At 49.6% G+C, this 17206-nt stretch overlaps 1 protein-coding gene across 6 annotated transcripts in view; it reads left to right on the forward strand.

The window, feature by feature from the left end:
- Nucleotides 1-17206, forward strand: part of PGPEP1 (pyroglutamyl-peptidase I) — a 29347-nt gene that overhangs the window by 4163 nt on the left and 7978 nt on the right. For 3 of the 6 annotated variants that reach the window (XM_081792242.1, XM_081792237.1, XM_081792238.1), the window contains exons 3-4: nucleotides 12749-12865; nucleotides 16756-16988. In XM_081792242.1, the coding sequence (XP_081648368.1) occupies nucleotides 12749-12865; nucleotides 16756-16988 (350 nt within the window). Of the gene's footprint in view, nucleotides 1-435; nucleotides 566-12748; nucleotides 12909-16755; nucleotides 16989-17206 lie in introns of those variants that run through there. The other 3 variants (XM_081792241.1, XM_081792240.1, XM_081792239.1) reach the window with 3 other exon arrangements.

Genomic DNA, 17206 nt, shown 5'->3' on the forward strand with positions numbered 1-17206 from the left:
CTCTCTCTCTCTCTCTCTCTCTCTGTCTCTCTCACCTTCTCTTTATCTGTCTCTGTGTCTCTCAGACTCCCTCTGGTCTCTCCTTCTTTCCCCTTATGGCTCCATCTTTCTCTCTGTACACCTGTCTCTGTCTCTGTCTTTCACTCTCTTCTCGCCCCTGTTCCCCCCACCTCCTCTGTCCGTCTGTCTCATCTGACCTTCCTTCTTCATGCCTTGGGTGAACGTGTGCTCTAGTGGAGAGTGAACTGTTTCCCACAAGCCACAATGGGGAGGTGGGAGTGCTGGGGACGGAGGGCACCCCCTTTTCATCTTTCCCCAGGGTGGCGCTGCCCCTCAGCACCTCTCACAGAAGGGGCTTAATCTTTGGAGTCTCCTGTCTCCCCCTGGGTCTAGGGTGGCGGGTGTGGGACACTGGCTGCAGATCTCTCTTCCTAGGAGGCTCAGGTGGGTGTCAAGGGCCGGGACCCCCTTGGCTTGGGGCCGTCTGGAGTGTTCCCTGCCCAAGCGCCACGAGGAGGAGCTGGGTCACAGGTCCTGGTGACATCACGGGACAATTACTGCCACAGTGAGTCTAGACAGACCTGCTAAGGATATTAACCAGGGAACAAAGGGGGTCTTTGTCGTGGGGTCAAGGGAATCGGTCAGATGCGGCCTCGCGGCGGGGTCTTGTCAGGTGGACTGGGGTCTAGACAATGCGCCGTCTGGGGCGCGGGAGCCCTGTTCGTTTCACGGGTGTGTGCTCAGCAGCCACGCTCACCGCGGTGTCGTGGGACTTGAGGTATGCTTGCCGCTCCCCTCCTCCCCCAGGAGGACTGTCCAGCCCTGCTGGGACAGAAAGCCTCCCGAGGCAAAGAATTCAGCTAGATTACAGGCCACCCGCTTCTGATCACTTCGGATGAGCCTTATATAGCCGCTCCTTCCCCCGCCACTGCCTTGTTTAAAATTGGGGAATAACTTGCATAAAGCGACACTACAGATCTTTAGCGCCCCTAACACTTCAGTGAAGAGTATTTATACCCTTGTCAGGGATATTTCGGTCAACATAGTGACCCATTTCCAGCAACCTGGAATGTTCCCTCCTGCCCCGCATCGCTTCCCCAGCACCCTCCGCCCTGCCCCCCGAGGCAGCTGCCGTCCTGACCTCAGTCACCTTGCATGAGTTTTTGGCCAGCCTCAGACTGTGACTGAACAAGATGGCCCAGTCTCTGTGTCCCCCGCGGGCCGGCTGCTTTTGCTTAGCCTGAGTTGGTGGCAGGAGGGCGACCGGCTCTTTTCCCGACTCACCCCCTCCTCCCACTGACCTTGGCATTGAGGGGCTTCAGGGTTTGCTCCCAAAGAATGAAACGGCAGGGGCACTGTGGAGGGGTGGGTGGAGGTGGTGGTATATTTTCGGTGGCAGCTTTCTTAGTTTAGATTTTTTTTGCCCCCCAGATGAGGGGGCGGGGGCTAAGTGATGACCCAGAGCACAGGAGGAGCAAAGATCAGGACAAGAAGGCTACTCCCAGGGCACCTGGCTGTCTTGGTCAGTGGGGCATGTGACTCTTGATCTCAGGGTTGTGAGTTCGAGCCCCACGTGGGGCATGGAGCCTCCTTAAAAAAGCAAAAATTGAAAAAAAAGGCAGTGAGTCATTCCATGGCTCCTTGGTGAGGCCAACTCGTTCCCCACCACCGAGAACCGATGTGGGCATGTGGCCATCCCACTAATGCTCAAGAAACATCACCCAGTGGAGACAGCCCTTGAGTTGATCTAGGCAAGTGACACTGCTCAGAACAGAGTGCCCGTCCTGCCGGGCAGAGAGGATCCGTAGGGAGGGCCTGCTGTTCCGAGCCAGGCATCCAGCCTTGGCACATCACATGTCATGGTGGCCACCAGGAGGGTTATGGTGCCCCAGAGAAGGTTTCTCGGGTTGGTCACAATAGAGTTAGCATCCTTTGTCCCCCCGCCCACAGAGGTGGTTTCCCCAAGTACACGTGTCTGGGCTTGTGGGTGGCCTGGCCTGTGGACAGCTCCCCAACTGGAACCAAACAAGTAAAGGTGATTTTTTGGGGGGAGGGGACAAGTGAGCGAGGGCAGAGAGAGAATCCCAGGAGGGGCAGACAGACAGAGAGAGAGAGAACAAGTAGGGGAGGGGCAGAAAGAGGGAGAGGGGATCACAGACAGACTCACACCGTCAGCGCAGAGCCCGACGTGGGGCTCGAACTCAGAAACCATGAGATCACGACCTGAGCCGAAGTTGGACGCTTAATGGATTGAGCCACCCAGGCGCGCCCCTGCCCTGAGTCATTTAGACGTCAATTGCAGACATGACACCCCCTTGACCCCTAACTAATTCACCGTGCATTTCCTAAAACACAACCTCAGCACAATGATTAAAGTCAGACTCCTTTAACATAGATGCAATGCTACAACTTACAGCCCTTATTCAGAGTTTGCCAGCCTCCTCATTCATATCCTTCACAGCAGAAGAAAATTCCCCATCATACATTGCGTTCAGTTGTTCTACCTCTTTAATCCCCTGTAATCTGGAAAGTTCCTCGGTCTTTCTTTGTGTCTCACGTCAGGACACTTGCTGAGAACCGCTCAGTTCTTTGGAGAGCGTCCTTCGGTGGGGTTTGTTTGACGTTTCCTCTTGATCACACGGAGGCTGCAGGTTTTGGCAGGAGGTCCTCAGAAGCGATGTTGTGTCCTTCTTGGTGCATTGTATTGGGAGTCACCAGAGTTTGAAGTGTCTTGTGACTGGTGTTGTTGACCTTGATCGTTTGCTAAAGATGAGATCTGGTGGACTTCTCTCCTATGACATTATGATCTTGCCCTTTGTAATTAAAAAGTACCCTGTCGTGAGATACTTTGTAGTGTATAAATACTTGTTTAGACTTCCTTTTAGCATCCCCTGGTGAGTGTTGCCTGAATCAGTTTTTATTATTTTTATTTTTATTTTTTTTTTAATGTTTTTATTTATTTTTGAAGGAGAGAGAGACCGAGCGTGAGCAGGGGAGGAGCAGAGAGAGAGAGGGAGACATAGAATCTGAAGCAGGCTCCAGGCTCCGAGCCATCAGCCCAGAGCCGGACGCGGGGCTCGAACTCATGAACTGGGAGATCATGACCTGAGCCGAAGTCGGACGCTTAGCCGACTGAGCCACCCGGGCGCCCCTCCTTTGACACTTTTTTTGGCCTCCTGCTTTTAGGAGTTTATTTGTATCCACGTGGACTTAACTGCCCTCAAGATATGACCATGGCTCACTCTCAGTCTTTATTTTGATGTTCAAATTGTCGATGTTCAGATTGTCTCAGATTTGGCTCGTGGCATTCCCTTCAGGCTGGCTCCTGTGTCCTTTTTGTGTGTCCCCATCATTCTCTGAGCACGTCACTTTTTGTTGTTTTTTGTTTGGTTGGTTTTTTGGTTCCAGAGTCAATTTTTGCAAATGAGCTATTTCAGAATAATTTTAGAACCTAACTGACGAATTCAGAAAGATTGCACAGATAATACAAAGGGTTCCTGCACATGCCTCGCTTGATTTCCCCTAGTGTGAACATCTTAAATAACTACTACATTTCTCGAAATGAAGAAACCAACCCTGGTCCACCACTGTTAGTAAACTCTGGACTTTATTCCGGTTTCATGAGTTTTCCCACTAATGTCCTTTTTCTGTACCAGGATCCCATCCAGGATCCTTCATTGTATTTCACCGGGCATCTCTTTCTATTTTCTTTTCTGATTTCTACCTGAGTGTTGGATGTCAAGTGCTTCGTGTCCTTTTTTTTTTTTTTTTTTTAAATCAAGATTGGGCGCCTGGGTGGCTCAGTCGGTTAAGCGTCTGACTTCCTTCGGCCCAGGTCATGATCTCACGGTTCGTGAGTTCGAGCCCCGCATCGGGCTCTGTGCTGACAGCTTGGAGCCTGCTTCAGATTCTGTGTCTCCCTCTCTCTCTCTCTGCACCTCGCCAGCTCATGCTCACACTCTGTCTCTGTCAAAAATAAATAAACTTAAAAAAAAATAAAAAATAATAAAAAAACCCAAGATATAATCTTACTGAAATACAATTACGTGCCCTAAAGTTCATCCTGGTACAACCATCACCACTATCTAATTCCAGAACTTTTTCATCACCCCAGAAAGAAACCCCATGCCATTAACCGTCACTCTCACATTCTTCCTTTTTCCTAGTGCCTGATAACTACTAATTTACTCTCCGTCTCTATGGATTTATCTGTTCTGGACATTTTATGTGGGGTCATACATCATGTGGCCTTTTATGTCTGGCTTCTTTCACTCACCATCCCGTTTAACTTATTTTGTATTTTTTAAAGCATTTTTAAAAATTTTTATTTATTTATTTTGAAAGAGAGAGAGTGGGGGAGGAGCAGAGAGAGAGGGAGAGAGAGAGAATCCCAAGCAGGCTCCACACTGTCAGCAAGGAGCCTGACACGGGGCTTGAACCCACAAACCGTGAGATCATGACCTGAGCTGAAATCAAGAGCCAAACGCCCAGCTGACTGAGCCACCCAGGTGCCCCTCAGTGTCGCGTCTTCACAGTCCTTCCCTATTGTAGTGTGTCCGCACTTCATTCCTTTTTATGGCTGAATAATATTCCATTGTGTGGGCATACTGTGTTTGACTAGCCATTCAATAGTTGATAGCTATTTGGGTTTTTTCCACCTTCTAGTTGTCGTGAATCATGCTGCTATGGACATTCACATACAAGTTTTTGTGAGGACGTAGGTTTTCGTTTCGTTTCTAGTGCTCAGAAAATCAAGGGAGAACATCAAAGGAAGAGACAGAGCCCGATGCGGGGCACGAACTCCCGAACTGTGAGCTCATGACCTGAGACAGAGGCAGATGCTTAACCGACTGAGCCACCCAGGCACCCCTCCTTCCTTTTTAAGGCTGAATATTATTTTATATTGTATGGCTAGCCCAAATTTTGTTGATTTGTTAATTTTGTTAATTTCGTTTCTCCTAGGTATACATAGACCTGGGAGGGGGACTGATGGGTCATGTGGGAACTCCAGGTTCGCCCATGTACTTTCCCTGCTCCGGCCTTGGAATCAGCCATTTCAACAAAAAGTCTTCATTTCTGTCCTCAATAATAACATTTAAAAACCAGGAGCTGGGGGCTGGGTGTGCTCAGTACTGCTGGGGTGTCATTACTTGTGAGCTGTCAGTGGGCAGGGGGGGAAGCAACGATGCATCGGCTCACACACCCACCCTTACGTGCACCCATTTCTTTTTATTTAAAAAATATTTTTTTAATGTTTATATATGTTTAAGAGAGAGAAAGAGAGCAAGCACGCACGGGTGGCGGAAGGGCAGAGACAGAGGGAGACCCAGAATCCGAAGCGGGCTCCAGGCTCTGAGCTGTCAGCACAGAGCCTGAGGCAGGGCTCGAACTCACGGACCGTGAGATCATGAGCTGAGCTGAAGTCAGACACTTAACCGACCGAGTCACCCAGGCACGTGTAGATTAAAAAAAAAAAATTTTTTTTAATGTTTATTTATTTTTGAGAGAGACAGAGACAGAATGCAAGTGGGTTAGGGACAGAGAGAGAGGGAGACACAGAATCCGAAGCAGGCTCCAAGCCATCAGCACAGAGCCCGATGCGGGGCTCGAACCCACAGAGCTGTGAGATCGTGACCTGAGCCGAAGTCAGACACTCAACCGACTGAGCCACCCAGGCGCCCCAGGCACCTGTAGATTTTAGATTCCCCATCGGGATGGGGAGAAAAGGCAGAGAGAGGAATTCCAGAAAGTTCTGCAGGGTTTTAAATTGGAATCGGGATAGTTCCCAGCTTTCAACAAGTGAAGAAGTACGGGTGGCAAGGAGCCAAAGGCTGAATCTCCAAGGGGGAGAGTCCGGGGCATGGGGAACAGAGCGCTCAGATTCCTGACTCAGGGACAGGAGCCGAAGAGCAGCTATGTTACCTCCTGTTACCAGCGCCACCCCCACCCCCACCCCCAGCCTGATGTGGACGTGATCGCAGAAGCCTTTAGTGCCTGCGCCCTGGGGGCGGGGTGGGGGGCGTGGAAACTAGCCAAAGGGAAGACAGTTAATACAGACCATGGCTTCCTGCCTTGCTTTTTCTTTGTCCTTTTAAACCGGTGAGAAAATCAAGGAAGAAATCAAGGAGAAAATCAAGGGAGAACATCAAAGGAAGAGACAGAGCCCGATCTGGGGCACGAACTCCCGAACTGTGAGATCATGACCTGAGACAGAAGCAGAGGCTTAACCGACTGAGCCACCCAGGCACCCCTCCTTCCTTTTTAAGGCTGAATATTATTTTATATCGTATGGCTAGCCCAAATTTTGTTAATCCATTCATTAGTTGATGGACATATCGGTTATTTCCACCTTTGGCTATGGTGTATAATGCTGTTATGAACATAGGTGTATAAATGTACATTCAGGACCCCGCTTTCAATATTTTGTATAGAGACCTAGAAGGGGAGTTGCTGAATCGTATGGTAATCCTGTGTTTAACTTTTTGAGGAACCACAAACTGTTTCCCACAGCAGCTGCACCATTTCACTTTCGTTTTTTTTTTGTTTTTGTTTTTGTTTTTTTTCAAAGACTTTATTTTTAAGTAATCTCTCCACTCAAGGTGGGGCTTGAACTCACAACCTCGAGGTCAAGAGTCACGTGCGCCACTGACTGAGCCAGCCAGGCAACCCTGCACCATTTTACATTCTTACCAGCAGTGCACAAGGGCTCCAACTTCTCCACGTCCTCCTCAACCCTTGTTATTTCTTGTCGTTTTGATATTTGATATTAGCCATTCTGACAGGTGTGAGGGGATCCCTTGTTGGGATTTTGATTTGCATTGCCCTGACGACTGATAATGTTGCACATCTTTTCATGTACTCATTGGCAATTCGTATAGCTTCTTTGGAGAAATGTCTATACATATCCTTTGCCTATTTTAAATTAAAAAAAAAGAATTTTAGAGAGGGCGCGCAAGCTGGGGAGAGGGGCAGAGGGAGAGAGAGAATCTTAAGCAGTCTCCGCGCTCAGCTGCAGAGCCCGACGTGGGGCTTGAGCCCACGCCCCTGGGATCATATGACCTGAGCCCAAATCAAGAGTCGGATGCTCGGGGCGCCTGGGTGGCGCAGTCGGTTAAGCCTCCGACTTCAGCCAGGTCACGATCTCGCGGTCCGTGAGTTTGAGCCCCGCATCGGGCTCTGGGCTGATGGCTCAGAGCCTGGAGCCTGTTTCCGATTCTGTGTCTCCCTCTCTCTCTGCCCCTCCCCCTTTCATGCTCTGTCTCTCTCTGTCCCAAAAATAAATTAAAAACATTGAAAAAAAAAAAAAAAAAAAAAAAGAGTCGGATGCTCAACCGACTGAGGCAGGTGCCCCCGGCCTTTGCGTATTTTAAAACTGCGTTGTTAATTTCGTTGTTCTTCTTGTTATTGAGTTGTAGGCATTCTTTATATCTTCAAGATTTTGATTCCTTGTCAGATACGTGATTGCAAATGTTTCCCCTCATTCCATGGGCTGTCGTTTCACTCTGTTGATTGTGTTCTTTGGTGCACAAAAGTTTTCCATTCTTATCAAATCGAATTTCTCGGTTTTTGTTTTATTGTCTGTGATTTTGGTGTTGTTGAATTTGTTTTTCAGAGGAAAAAAAGAGCTCAGTGGGTCTCTTCGTAGGGACTAGGGGAAGATTCATTTATAAATTCTCAAATTTTTCCCCTGCCTCTAGGATGTGCTGAGTCAGAGATCAGAAAAGCAGGTTTTGATTTCGGTCCTCAAACTTGATCTGTATGGATTTTTAAAAAATTGCTCTTTGGGGTGCCTGGGTGGCTCAGCCGGTTGAGCGTCCCACTTCGGCTCAGGTCATGATCTCGAGGTCCGTGAGTTCGAGCCCCGCGTCGGGCTCTGTGCTGACAGCTCGGAGCCTGGAGCCTGGTTCAGATTCTGTGTCTCCCTCTCTCTCTGCCCCTTCCCTGCTCATGCTCTGTCTCTGTCTCAAAAATAAATAAATAAACTTGTTTTTTATTTTTATTTTTTAACATTTATTTATTAACGTTTATTTATAAGTTGCTGGAAACAGTTTGATCCTTTCCAGCCTTGCCGTTAAGTTTTTTGTTTTTTTGTTTTGTTTTGTTTTTTTTTTTTTTTTAGGCAGGACCAGAATAGTCTTTATGCTGGGGCTAATTTTTCTCTACTTCCTTATGAAGTTTTTCCACTCTGGCTGATTCACACCCTCTGCTCCTTTCGAGGCTCAGTCCCTGGTCTTGGCACACCTATATGCCCATTAAGTTCTCAAACTCTCAAAAGATGTCTGCATTGATCAGTCTCTCCCTTTCCCCTCCCCTTCTTTCTGGGACTATCTTCTTTCTGGGACTCTGCTCTGCAAACTGTAGCCTTCTTACCTTTTCTAGAACCCCAGCTTTGATGCCTCAATGTCTGAAAAGTGTTATTTTACACATTTTGTCTATTTGTTTCCAGTTGTTCCAGATTGGGGGGAGCGGCGGGGAATCTGATTCTGGAGGCTCCGTTTTAGCCAGGAAGAAATGGCGCTCTTTTTTTTTTTTTAAAAGGAAGCACATACATGTTTTAAAATGCAATTTAAGTTAACATCTTTTGAGCAGTTTTTAGACTCTGCCTTATGTGTGTGTTGTTGTATTTTTCCTCCCTATGACATGGGTGCTCTTGTTAATCCCATTTACAGATGAGAAAACTGAGGCACAGAGAGGGTGAATGACTTACTGAAGGTCTCTCAGCCAGTAAGTGGTAGGAAGAAGGAGCAAACGTGGCCAGAGCCTCCGGCTCTGGAGGCTGTGCCCCTGACTCCTACCCTCCACCATCCATGCCTTCAAGAGCCACTTTTTTTCTCTTTTTGTTTATGTAGATGAAACTTACATAACATAAAATTAACCATTTTAAAATGAACAGTTCAGTGGCGTTTACTATGTTCACAGTGTTGTACACCCCCCACCTGTCTCTGGTTCCAGAACATTCCCATCCCCCTAAAGGCAATCCTGTCCCCATCAGCAGCCACTCCCCATCCGCCCTTCTCCAGCCCCTGACTGCCACTAATTTACTTTCTGTGCCTATGGATTTGGCTCTTCTGGACATTTCATAGACAGAAATCATATACCGTGTGATCTTTTGTGTGTGGCTTCTTTCAGTCCTCATGCGCTTTCGTGGCCATCCACACTGAAGCGCGGGTCAGGGCTCTGTTCCTTTTCGTGGCTGAATAATATTCCACTGTATGGCTAGACCACATTTTGTTTCTTCATCCTTTTATCCACTGACGGGTGCTCGGGCCCGTCTCTACCTCTCCTCTTGAGGCGGTACTTTCAGTTACTTATTTTCAAAGTTTTACTTATGTAAGTCATCTCTGCACCCAACATGGGACTTGAACTCATGACCCCAAGATCAAGGGTTGCATGTTCTTCCAACTGAGCCAGTCAGGTGTCCCAGGAGCTACTTTTTTTTTTTTTTTTAAGTGTATGTATTTATTTATTTTGAGAGAGAGAGCTCGCAAGCAGGGGAGGGGCAGAGAGAAAGGGAGAGAGAATCCCAAGCAGGCTCTGCACGGTCAGCGCAGAGCCCGACGTGGAGCCTGATCCCACGAACTGTGAGGTCATGACCTGAGCCGAAATCAAGGGTTGGATGCTTAACCAACTAAGCCCCCCAGGCGCCCCCCCCCCCCCAGGAGCTGCTTTTCAATGTAGGAAAGGATGGAAAGAAAAGACAGGGTCCCAGCTAGCAGCTAGTCCAAACCTCTATTTGTAGTTGAGGAAAGTGAGGCGCGTAGGTCTATATTTGTTTCGGTCTGTGCTGGAGCTGCTCAGTTGCTCAGCCAGTATTCGCAAGCACCTAGCTTGTGCGTGCCCTGTGCTATAGAAAGGACACCATTCTGCGGGGCTGAGGGAGTGTGTAAAGGGGTGCTTGTAAAACTGTCAAGTGCTTGTCAGGAGGCTGAGACATGAAGGCTACGGAGAGAGTTGACTGAGGGGAAAGTAAGGGGAAGAATGTTCCATGTAGTGAGAACAGCCAGTGCAAAGGCCCTGAGGCAGGAGTGAGTCTGGTATGTGGGAGGCCACATGGCTGGAGTGAAGTTAGCCAAATGGGGGTGGGGAGGGTTGGGGGTGAAGGGAGAAGGGAGAGAAGGGCAAGGAAATTGGCAGCGTCCGGCTTATGGGCCTCATGGATGATGGCGGGAGTTAGGATTTTTATTCTGGGTGTGGCGGGAAACACAGCAGAGTGAGCAGGGGAAGGGTGTGACGTGATTTTAGATTTCGCCTTGGGAGGCAAGCCGTTGGGGCGGCGTAGGGTGGGAGACCATGGGGTTTGAGTCTCCAAACTGCCCAACAAAACCTGGCATATCCCATAAATCCCACCCATGGGACTCTCTGACATCCACCGGGGTAGCCTTTTCAACCCCCCGAGTGAGATCTGGGAATAATATGAGAGAGCCCTACCGATAGTGATCGTTGGGAGCGTTCATTTTACTATGAAAAATGCTCAAGCCAAAGGATCCTCTGTCCGTGTTTGTGTGGCCATTCAAAACAATCCCCCCGGGTGTGTGGCACGTAGCAGGCGGGTGAGTGTTTATGAAATTGTGGGAATGGAAACAGAGCTCACGACGTAAAGCCTTCTGGGGGCGGGGGCGGGGGGGGGGGGGTGACGGCGTGACAATTCGCTGGCGAGCTCCATGCCTGCTTCCTCTCCAAATCCCCACACCCTTTAGAGAATGTCTCCCTGATCCCATTTCACAGTCGGGGAAGTTGAGGCTTAGATGAAAAGGGAACGTGAGAGTAAAAATGCTAATGACCGAGAGAAAAAAATTATAATAAGAGAAATGAAATATGCTGCCAAGTTTCTCTTAAGGATATGTGAAATGTTTTGAAATGGATTTCACCCAAAATGTCACCCCCTCACCTCGCAACCACCTGCCCCAGCGGCGGCCTGCGCTCCACCTGTGCACCGGTGTTGAGCGAGCAGATCTGCCCTCTGTCTGGCCCTGGGACTTCTTCGGGGGGTGGGGGGTGGGGAGGTTCTTTCTGATCACTGGGCTTGGTGACAGGGATGGGGTCTCAGTCCCCTGTGCTGGAGTTTAAGACTCCCCCCACATGGGGGGGGGGCGCCTGGGTGGCTCAGTCAGTTGAGTGTCCAACTTTGGGTCAGGTCATGATCTCACCATTTGGGAGTTTGAGTCCCGCGTTGGGCAGTGAGTGATCAGCGGCCCGGATCCTCTCTGCCCCTCCCCCACTTGCGCACGCGCATGCGCTCTCTCTCTCTCTCTCTCTCTCTCTCTCTCAAAATTAAAAAAAAAAAAAAAAAGAAATAAAAAAAAGAAGACCCAATGATTTGGGGCACCCAAGTGGCTCAGTCAGTTAAGCGTCCGACTCTTGATTTCAGCTCAGGTCCTGATCTCACGGTTTGTGAGTTTGAGCCCCGTGTCCTGCTCCACGCTATCCAAAGCCTGCTTTGGATTCTCTCTCTCCCTCTCTCTCTCTCTCTCTCTCTCTCTCTCAAAATGAATAAAATAAACTTAAATGAGATTTCCCATACACGTACACCATGCCCCCCACCCCCTTGGTGTCATTGTCTCCAGGTGACCTTGACGCATTCTCTTGGGGGGGGGGGGGCAGTTGGGAATTCTCTGTCGGTGAGAAGGGACCTGCCTTCTCCAGCAACTGCGGTCAAATGAGCGTGGAGTTGGGACGGCGTGGATAGCAAGGTCAAGGCAACCAGATAAAGTAGCCCTGAAGCCGCGTCAGGGGATGCAAGAACTCGCCCGCAATGAATTAATTCGGCGAAGCCAAGTGCATGCAAAAAAGGCTTTGTCTGTCTGGGACCCCACATCCACCAGTGGCAGCGTTTTCCAACCACTGCACGCGATCTGAGAATGATAGGAAACGATCCTGCAGTGGTCATTATTCATTATTCAGAGTATCAGTTAAAAAAAACTTTTTTAAATGTTTCTTTGCTCTTTGAGAGAGAAAGAGAGCACGAGCAGCGGAGGGGCGGAGAGGGGGAGACAGAATCGGAAGCAGGCTCCAGGCTCTGCGCTGTCAGCCCAGAGCCCCATGCGGGGCTCGAACCCACCAACGTGAGATCGTGACCTGAGTCGAAATCAAGAGTTGGACGCTTAACCGACTAGGCCCCCCCGGGCGCCCCTCATGATGTTTTTAAGCCACCTCATGCTCAAGATTGTTAGAGGGTCCCTGAGGAGTTGGGTCCACCTGTGAACGTGAACTGAGATCCTGCTATGTGTGGCCTGCGTCAAGTCTATAAATAATTCTCATCAGGTATGATGAAGGGGAAAGTATAATAACAAATAACAAAGACAATAGTCGTAATGGGAGCCGACATTATCTGAGCACATACGATGTGCCGAGCATTTCTGGGAACTATTAACGTGTATGCGTTCGTTTAATTCTTACAGCTACCTTGTGAAAAAACTACTTTTTTACCCCCATTTTATGGATGAGGAAACAGGCTCAGAGACTTGCCCAAGATCACACAGGGTTCAAACCCGGGCGCCCAGCTTCAAAGGCCCGCAGTGTTAAGCTGCTGCCCATGGAGATGCAGAGAGAGTTTGAGAAGAGGGAGCGGGGAGGGGAGGGAGGGAGGAGCTCTGGGGCTGGGCCAGCGCGCTCACCTTCCCTACCACTCTGCACACTGAGTCTGGAGCCCCACCTGCTTTCTGAGGACGGGTCAGTTTATCCCCTGGGAACGCATTAACCCTGCAGCCCTCACCTAATGCCACAACACTCCCTCTCGTCTCCCTTCCAGGAGCTGGAGAAGCTAGGGCTTGGCGACAGCGTGGACCTACATGTGTATGAGATTCCAGTCGAGTACAAGACAGTCCAGAGGCTCATCCCTGCCCTGTGGGAGAAGCACAGCCCACAGGTGAGTGGGGCGAAGGCAGGTGCTTCCTCATCAGGACCTGCAGGTGGGCACCCCGCACGTGGATGATTTGTGTGGCTTTGTTCCTGCTTCGATCACCTGGCTGATGCCATGGCCTTGTCCCCCAAAGGGCCACACTTTCCTGGGTTACCCGTGGATGCGAGGGAGGAGTGCAAACGTCTGCGAACCCACAGAGCCTGGCTCCGGCCCTCTGGAGTTCTGTGTCACTCACGACCCATTTAGTTATAGGTGACGGTCAAAGCACACCTTAACTCAGCTTAAGCACAAACGCTGGTAAGCTTCAGGTAAAGCTTGATCCAGGCACTCGCCCAGTGTTATCAGCCATCCCTCTTGGCCCTTCAGCTTTGCTTTGTACCTCGCTTTTGCTTTGGCAAAGATAGGTGGCTGCTGGCCGACACCCTACCGACTCAGCCCCTCAGACCCTCAGCGGAAAGAAAACATCTTTCCTTTTGATAATTGCCCAGAGTCCATGGCTGATTCTCACTGGCCACCGGGGTCCCCGGCCAGTCCCTGAGCCAATCACTATGGCTGGGGGTTGGAGGGAGGAGTGCTCTGATTCGTGACGCCTGGTCACATGCCTCCTCTGGTGGCCAGTGGGTGGTCTCACCTGTCTCTGAACCTCTTGAAAGGGGGTCCCACAAGGGGACAATGAGTATGGGAGGGAGCTGTGATGTGGTGTAATGGGGGCCAGACAAGAAGGAGCCACACTCTCCCACCACAGACACATGTGACTCCAAGGGGTCAGGAGTGGAAGTTGCCTGGGAAGTTACCTCGGTGGTGTCTCTGATAAGTGAGGTAACTGGTCGCCCGTGGGCGCCCCACCCAGCTTCCCACACTAGCCTGCCAGTTGCAGATTTTCCAGGGCCGTCCAGTGGAAACTTCCTTCCTAATGAGCCCTCCTGTCGGGTCTCAAGTGGAATTTGTCCCTTGTGAGAGGGGGACCTGGAGGCTTAGTGAGACGTGACCAAAGGTTCTGTCGATGGACATTTTCTTCTGCTTTTTCTTTAAAAAATTTTTTTAAATGTTTATCTTTGAGAGAGAGAGAGAGAGAGAGAGAGAGAGAGAGAGAGAGAGAGACAGAGCGTGAGCGGGGAAGGGGCAGACAGAGAGGGAGACACAGAATCCGAAGCAGGCTCCAGGCTCCGAGCTGTCAGCACAGAGCCCGACGCGGGGCTCGAACTCGCGGACCGCGAGATCGTGACCTGAGCCGAAGTCGGACGCTTCACCGACTGAGCCCCCCAGGCACCCCTCTTCTGCTTTTTCTGTGCAGTCCTGCCTTTTTCTAGTTAAACAAATAAAAATACCCTAAAGCATGAACACGTTTTGAAAAATTTTTCCGACCGTAGAGAATCACCCCTGCCTAGTTAACTGGCACCATGATTATTGCCATTTTTGCCACTTTATCACTCACACATGTATCTGCACACACGCGTGTGCATGTATGTTAGTATGCACACGCATGTGCTGTTTCAACAACCTGCGTGGATTGGGTGCCCGCGGCCGCTTGAAGAATTGGCCGCAAACTTCGAACCACAGAAATGTAGTCTCGCATTTCTGGAGGCACAGAAATCCAAAGTCAAGGCCTCAACAGCTATACTCTCTCTCGGGGGAGGGTCATTTGGGGTCTCTTCCAGCTTCCCCCTCTGTGGTCACGTGGGCGTCTCCTCCTCTCTGTCTCTGGCTTTTCTTCCTGTGTCTCTTTTACGGACACTTGTCATTGGGTTTGCGGCCCAGATAATCCAGGAAGATCTCGTCAAGAGATCCTTTACTCACTTGCATCGATAAAGACCCTTTTTCCAAATGAGGTCACAGTCGCGATTTCCAGGCAATTAGGACAGGGCTTTTTTTTTTTTTCTTTTCTTTTTTTTTTTTGCATGCAGGGGTATCACCTTGGAGCTCCTTATACAACAGCTGCTGCTTTGTTTTCACATTCACCAATATTCAATTTATGGAACTCCAGATAGGACAGTGCCAGATGTGGGACATTCGGTAGTGAATCAACTAACCTTGTGACTCCAAAGAGTTAGATTCTCCATAATTGGCCCATTAGACATCATCACTCCCTTCTGCTGGACACTTTACATCTTCTACTAGCCACACTTAAAAGGTATAAGAACAGGGGCGCCTGGGTGGCTCAGTCAGTTGAGCGACCGACTTCGGCTCAGGTCACGATCTCGCGGTCCGTGAGTTCGAGCCCCGCGTCGGGCTCTGGGATGACGGCTCGGAGCCTGGAGCCTGCTTCCGATTCTGTGTCTCCCTCTCTCTCTGCCCCTCCCCTGCTCGTGCTCTGTCTCTCTGTGTCTCAAAAATAAAGAAAAACATTTTTAAAAATTTAAAAAAAGATATAAAAACAAATAGGTGAAATTAACTTTAATCATTTCTTCAACGTAACCCCATGTGTCTAAAATATTATCCTCTCAACCTGTAATCAACTTCTAGAAAGTTATAATTTTTTTAATTAAACTTTTTGTTTATTTATTCATTTTTGAAAGACAGAACATGAGGGGGGGAGGGGCAGAGAGAGAGAGGGAGACACAGAATCCGAAGCGGGCTCTAGGCTCCCAGCTGTCAGCACAGAGCCCGACGCAGGGCTCGAACTCACAAGCTGTGAGATCATGACCTGTGCAGAAGTCAGACGTTTAACGGACTGAGCCACCCAGGAGCCCCAGCTAAAAGTTATTAATGAGGCATTTTACATTCTTGTTTGTCCCCAGTCTCTGAAATCTGGTGTGTGTTCTGCACCGATTAAACATCTCAAATTTGTAGGAGCCACATTTTGTGCTCACTAGCCATGTGTGACCCCTGGCTGCCGTATGGGACAGCTGTGCATCAGCCTATATTTTATTTTTATTTTATTTTATTATTTTACTTTTTGAGGGGGGGCACAAGTGAGAGGGCAGAGAGAAGGAGACGGGAGGGGGTTGGAGAGAGACCGAGAAGTGAGACTCACCTGAAGCAAGTCTTCTGTTTTACCTGAAGCAGGGCTCGAGCTCACCATCATCAGCCCATATTTTAAGTGGGCTCAGGTCATGATCTCGCGGTTCGTGGGTTCGAGCCCCGCGTCGGGCTCTGTGCTGACAGCTCGGAGCCCGGAGCCTGCTTCAGATCCTATGTCTCTCCCTCTCTCTCTGCCCCTCCCCTGCTCATGCCCTTTCTCTCTCTCTTTCAGGAATAAACATTTTAAAAGTTAAAAAATAAAAAAAAGAAATGTTTATATATTTTCTTACAGTGCCCTCTCTGGGTGTAATCATATACACAAATAATAAGTAACAGTTGAAATTCATCTGTACTTAATCTGGTGTCCTGCTTGTTATAAATATTTTGTTGTGAGCATTTTATTATGTAGGTCATTAAAAATCCCCCCTTATATCACGTTAACGGCTGGGTAGATTTTAGTAATTGACATGACTGCCCTCCTATTATTATTCTGGTGCTTTCATACTTTTTTCTCATTTTTATGCAAAACACTGACGTGATCACTGACAGGTTATTACCTCCTTAGCTTCGATTCCTGAAAGTTACACCATGTCTTTTGCATTTGGCAATATGTCTTGAAGGTCATTCTGTATAGAACTGCTCTTGGCACGTTAACTCCGTATCGTATCCGGCCAACCCCCTCCTAACGGCTAAGGAGGTTGTTTCCGGTATTTGATTGTATTAACACAGTTGCAATGAACACCCTTGCACGTTTTACCGCCTTGCATGTTTCGCTTGGCCTATACCTTTGTGTGGGGCCGACTGTGTGGTCCATTCCAGCAGCAAGAGGCCAGAAACAACGTAACTCCAGGCAGAGCCCCGAGAGGATGCTGTCCTCTCCTGCACCTGGGGTGGGGGGGACCCCCAGTCTCATGGCCCTGCCCATCTGTCTGCAGCTCGTGGTGCATGTGGGGGTGTCGGGCATGGCGACCGCGGTCACACTGGAGAAGTGCGGGCATAACAAGGGCTACAAAGGGCTGGACAACTGCCGCTTCTGCCCCGGCTCCCAGTGCTGCGTGGAGGACGGGCCCGAAAGCATTGACTCCATCATCGACATGGATGCTGTGTGTAAGAGGGTCACCACGCTGGGCCTGGATGTGTCAGTGACCATCTCCCAAGATGCCGGCAGGTAGGGCACCTTGGGGTGATTGCGAGCAGTGGTTTCCCTCCTCCACCGGCCCAGGCTGGCTTTGAACAAGCCAAGTGCGTTGACTTTGGCCTCAGTGGGCTGAGCACTCACCGTTCATGAGGCTCAGAGCTAAGTACGTGCACATAACAGGTGCCACGGATTCTGCTTCTAGGACTCATTATGTGTGGATCTGCCCACCTCTCCCCTGCTCTGGGTGC

This window comes from Panthera onca, chromosome A2 (assembly GCF_046562875.1).
Source record: "Panthera onca isolate mPanOnc1 chromosome A2, mPanOnc1 haplotype 2, whole genome shotgun sequence".
Taxonomy (NCBI): domain Eukaryota; kingdom Metazoa; phylum Chordata; class Mammalia; order Carnivora; family Felidae; genus Panthera; species Panthera onca.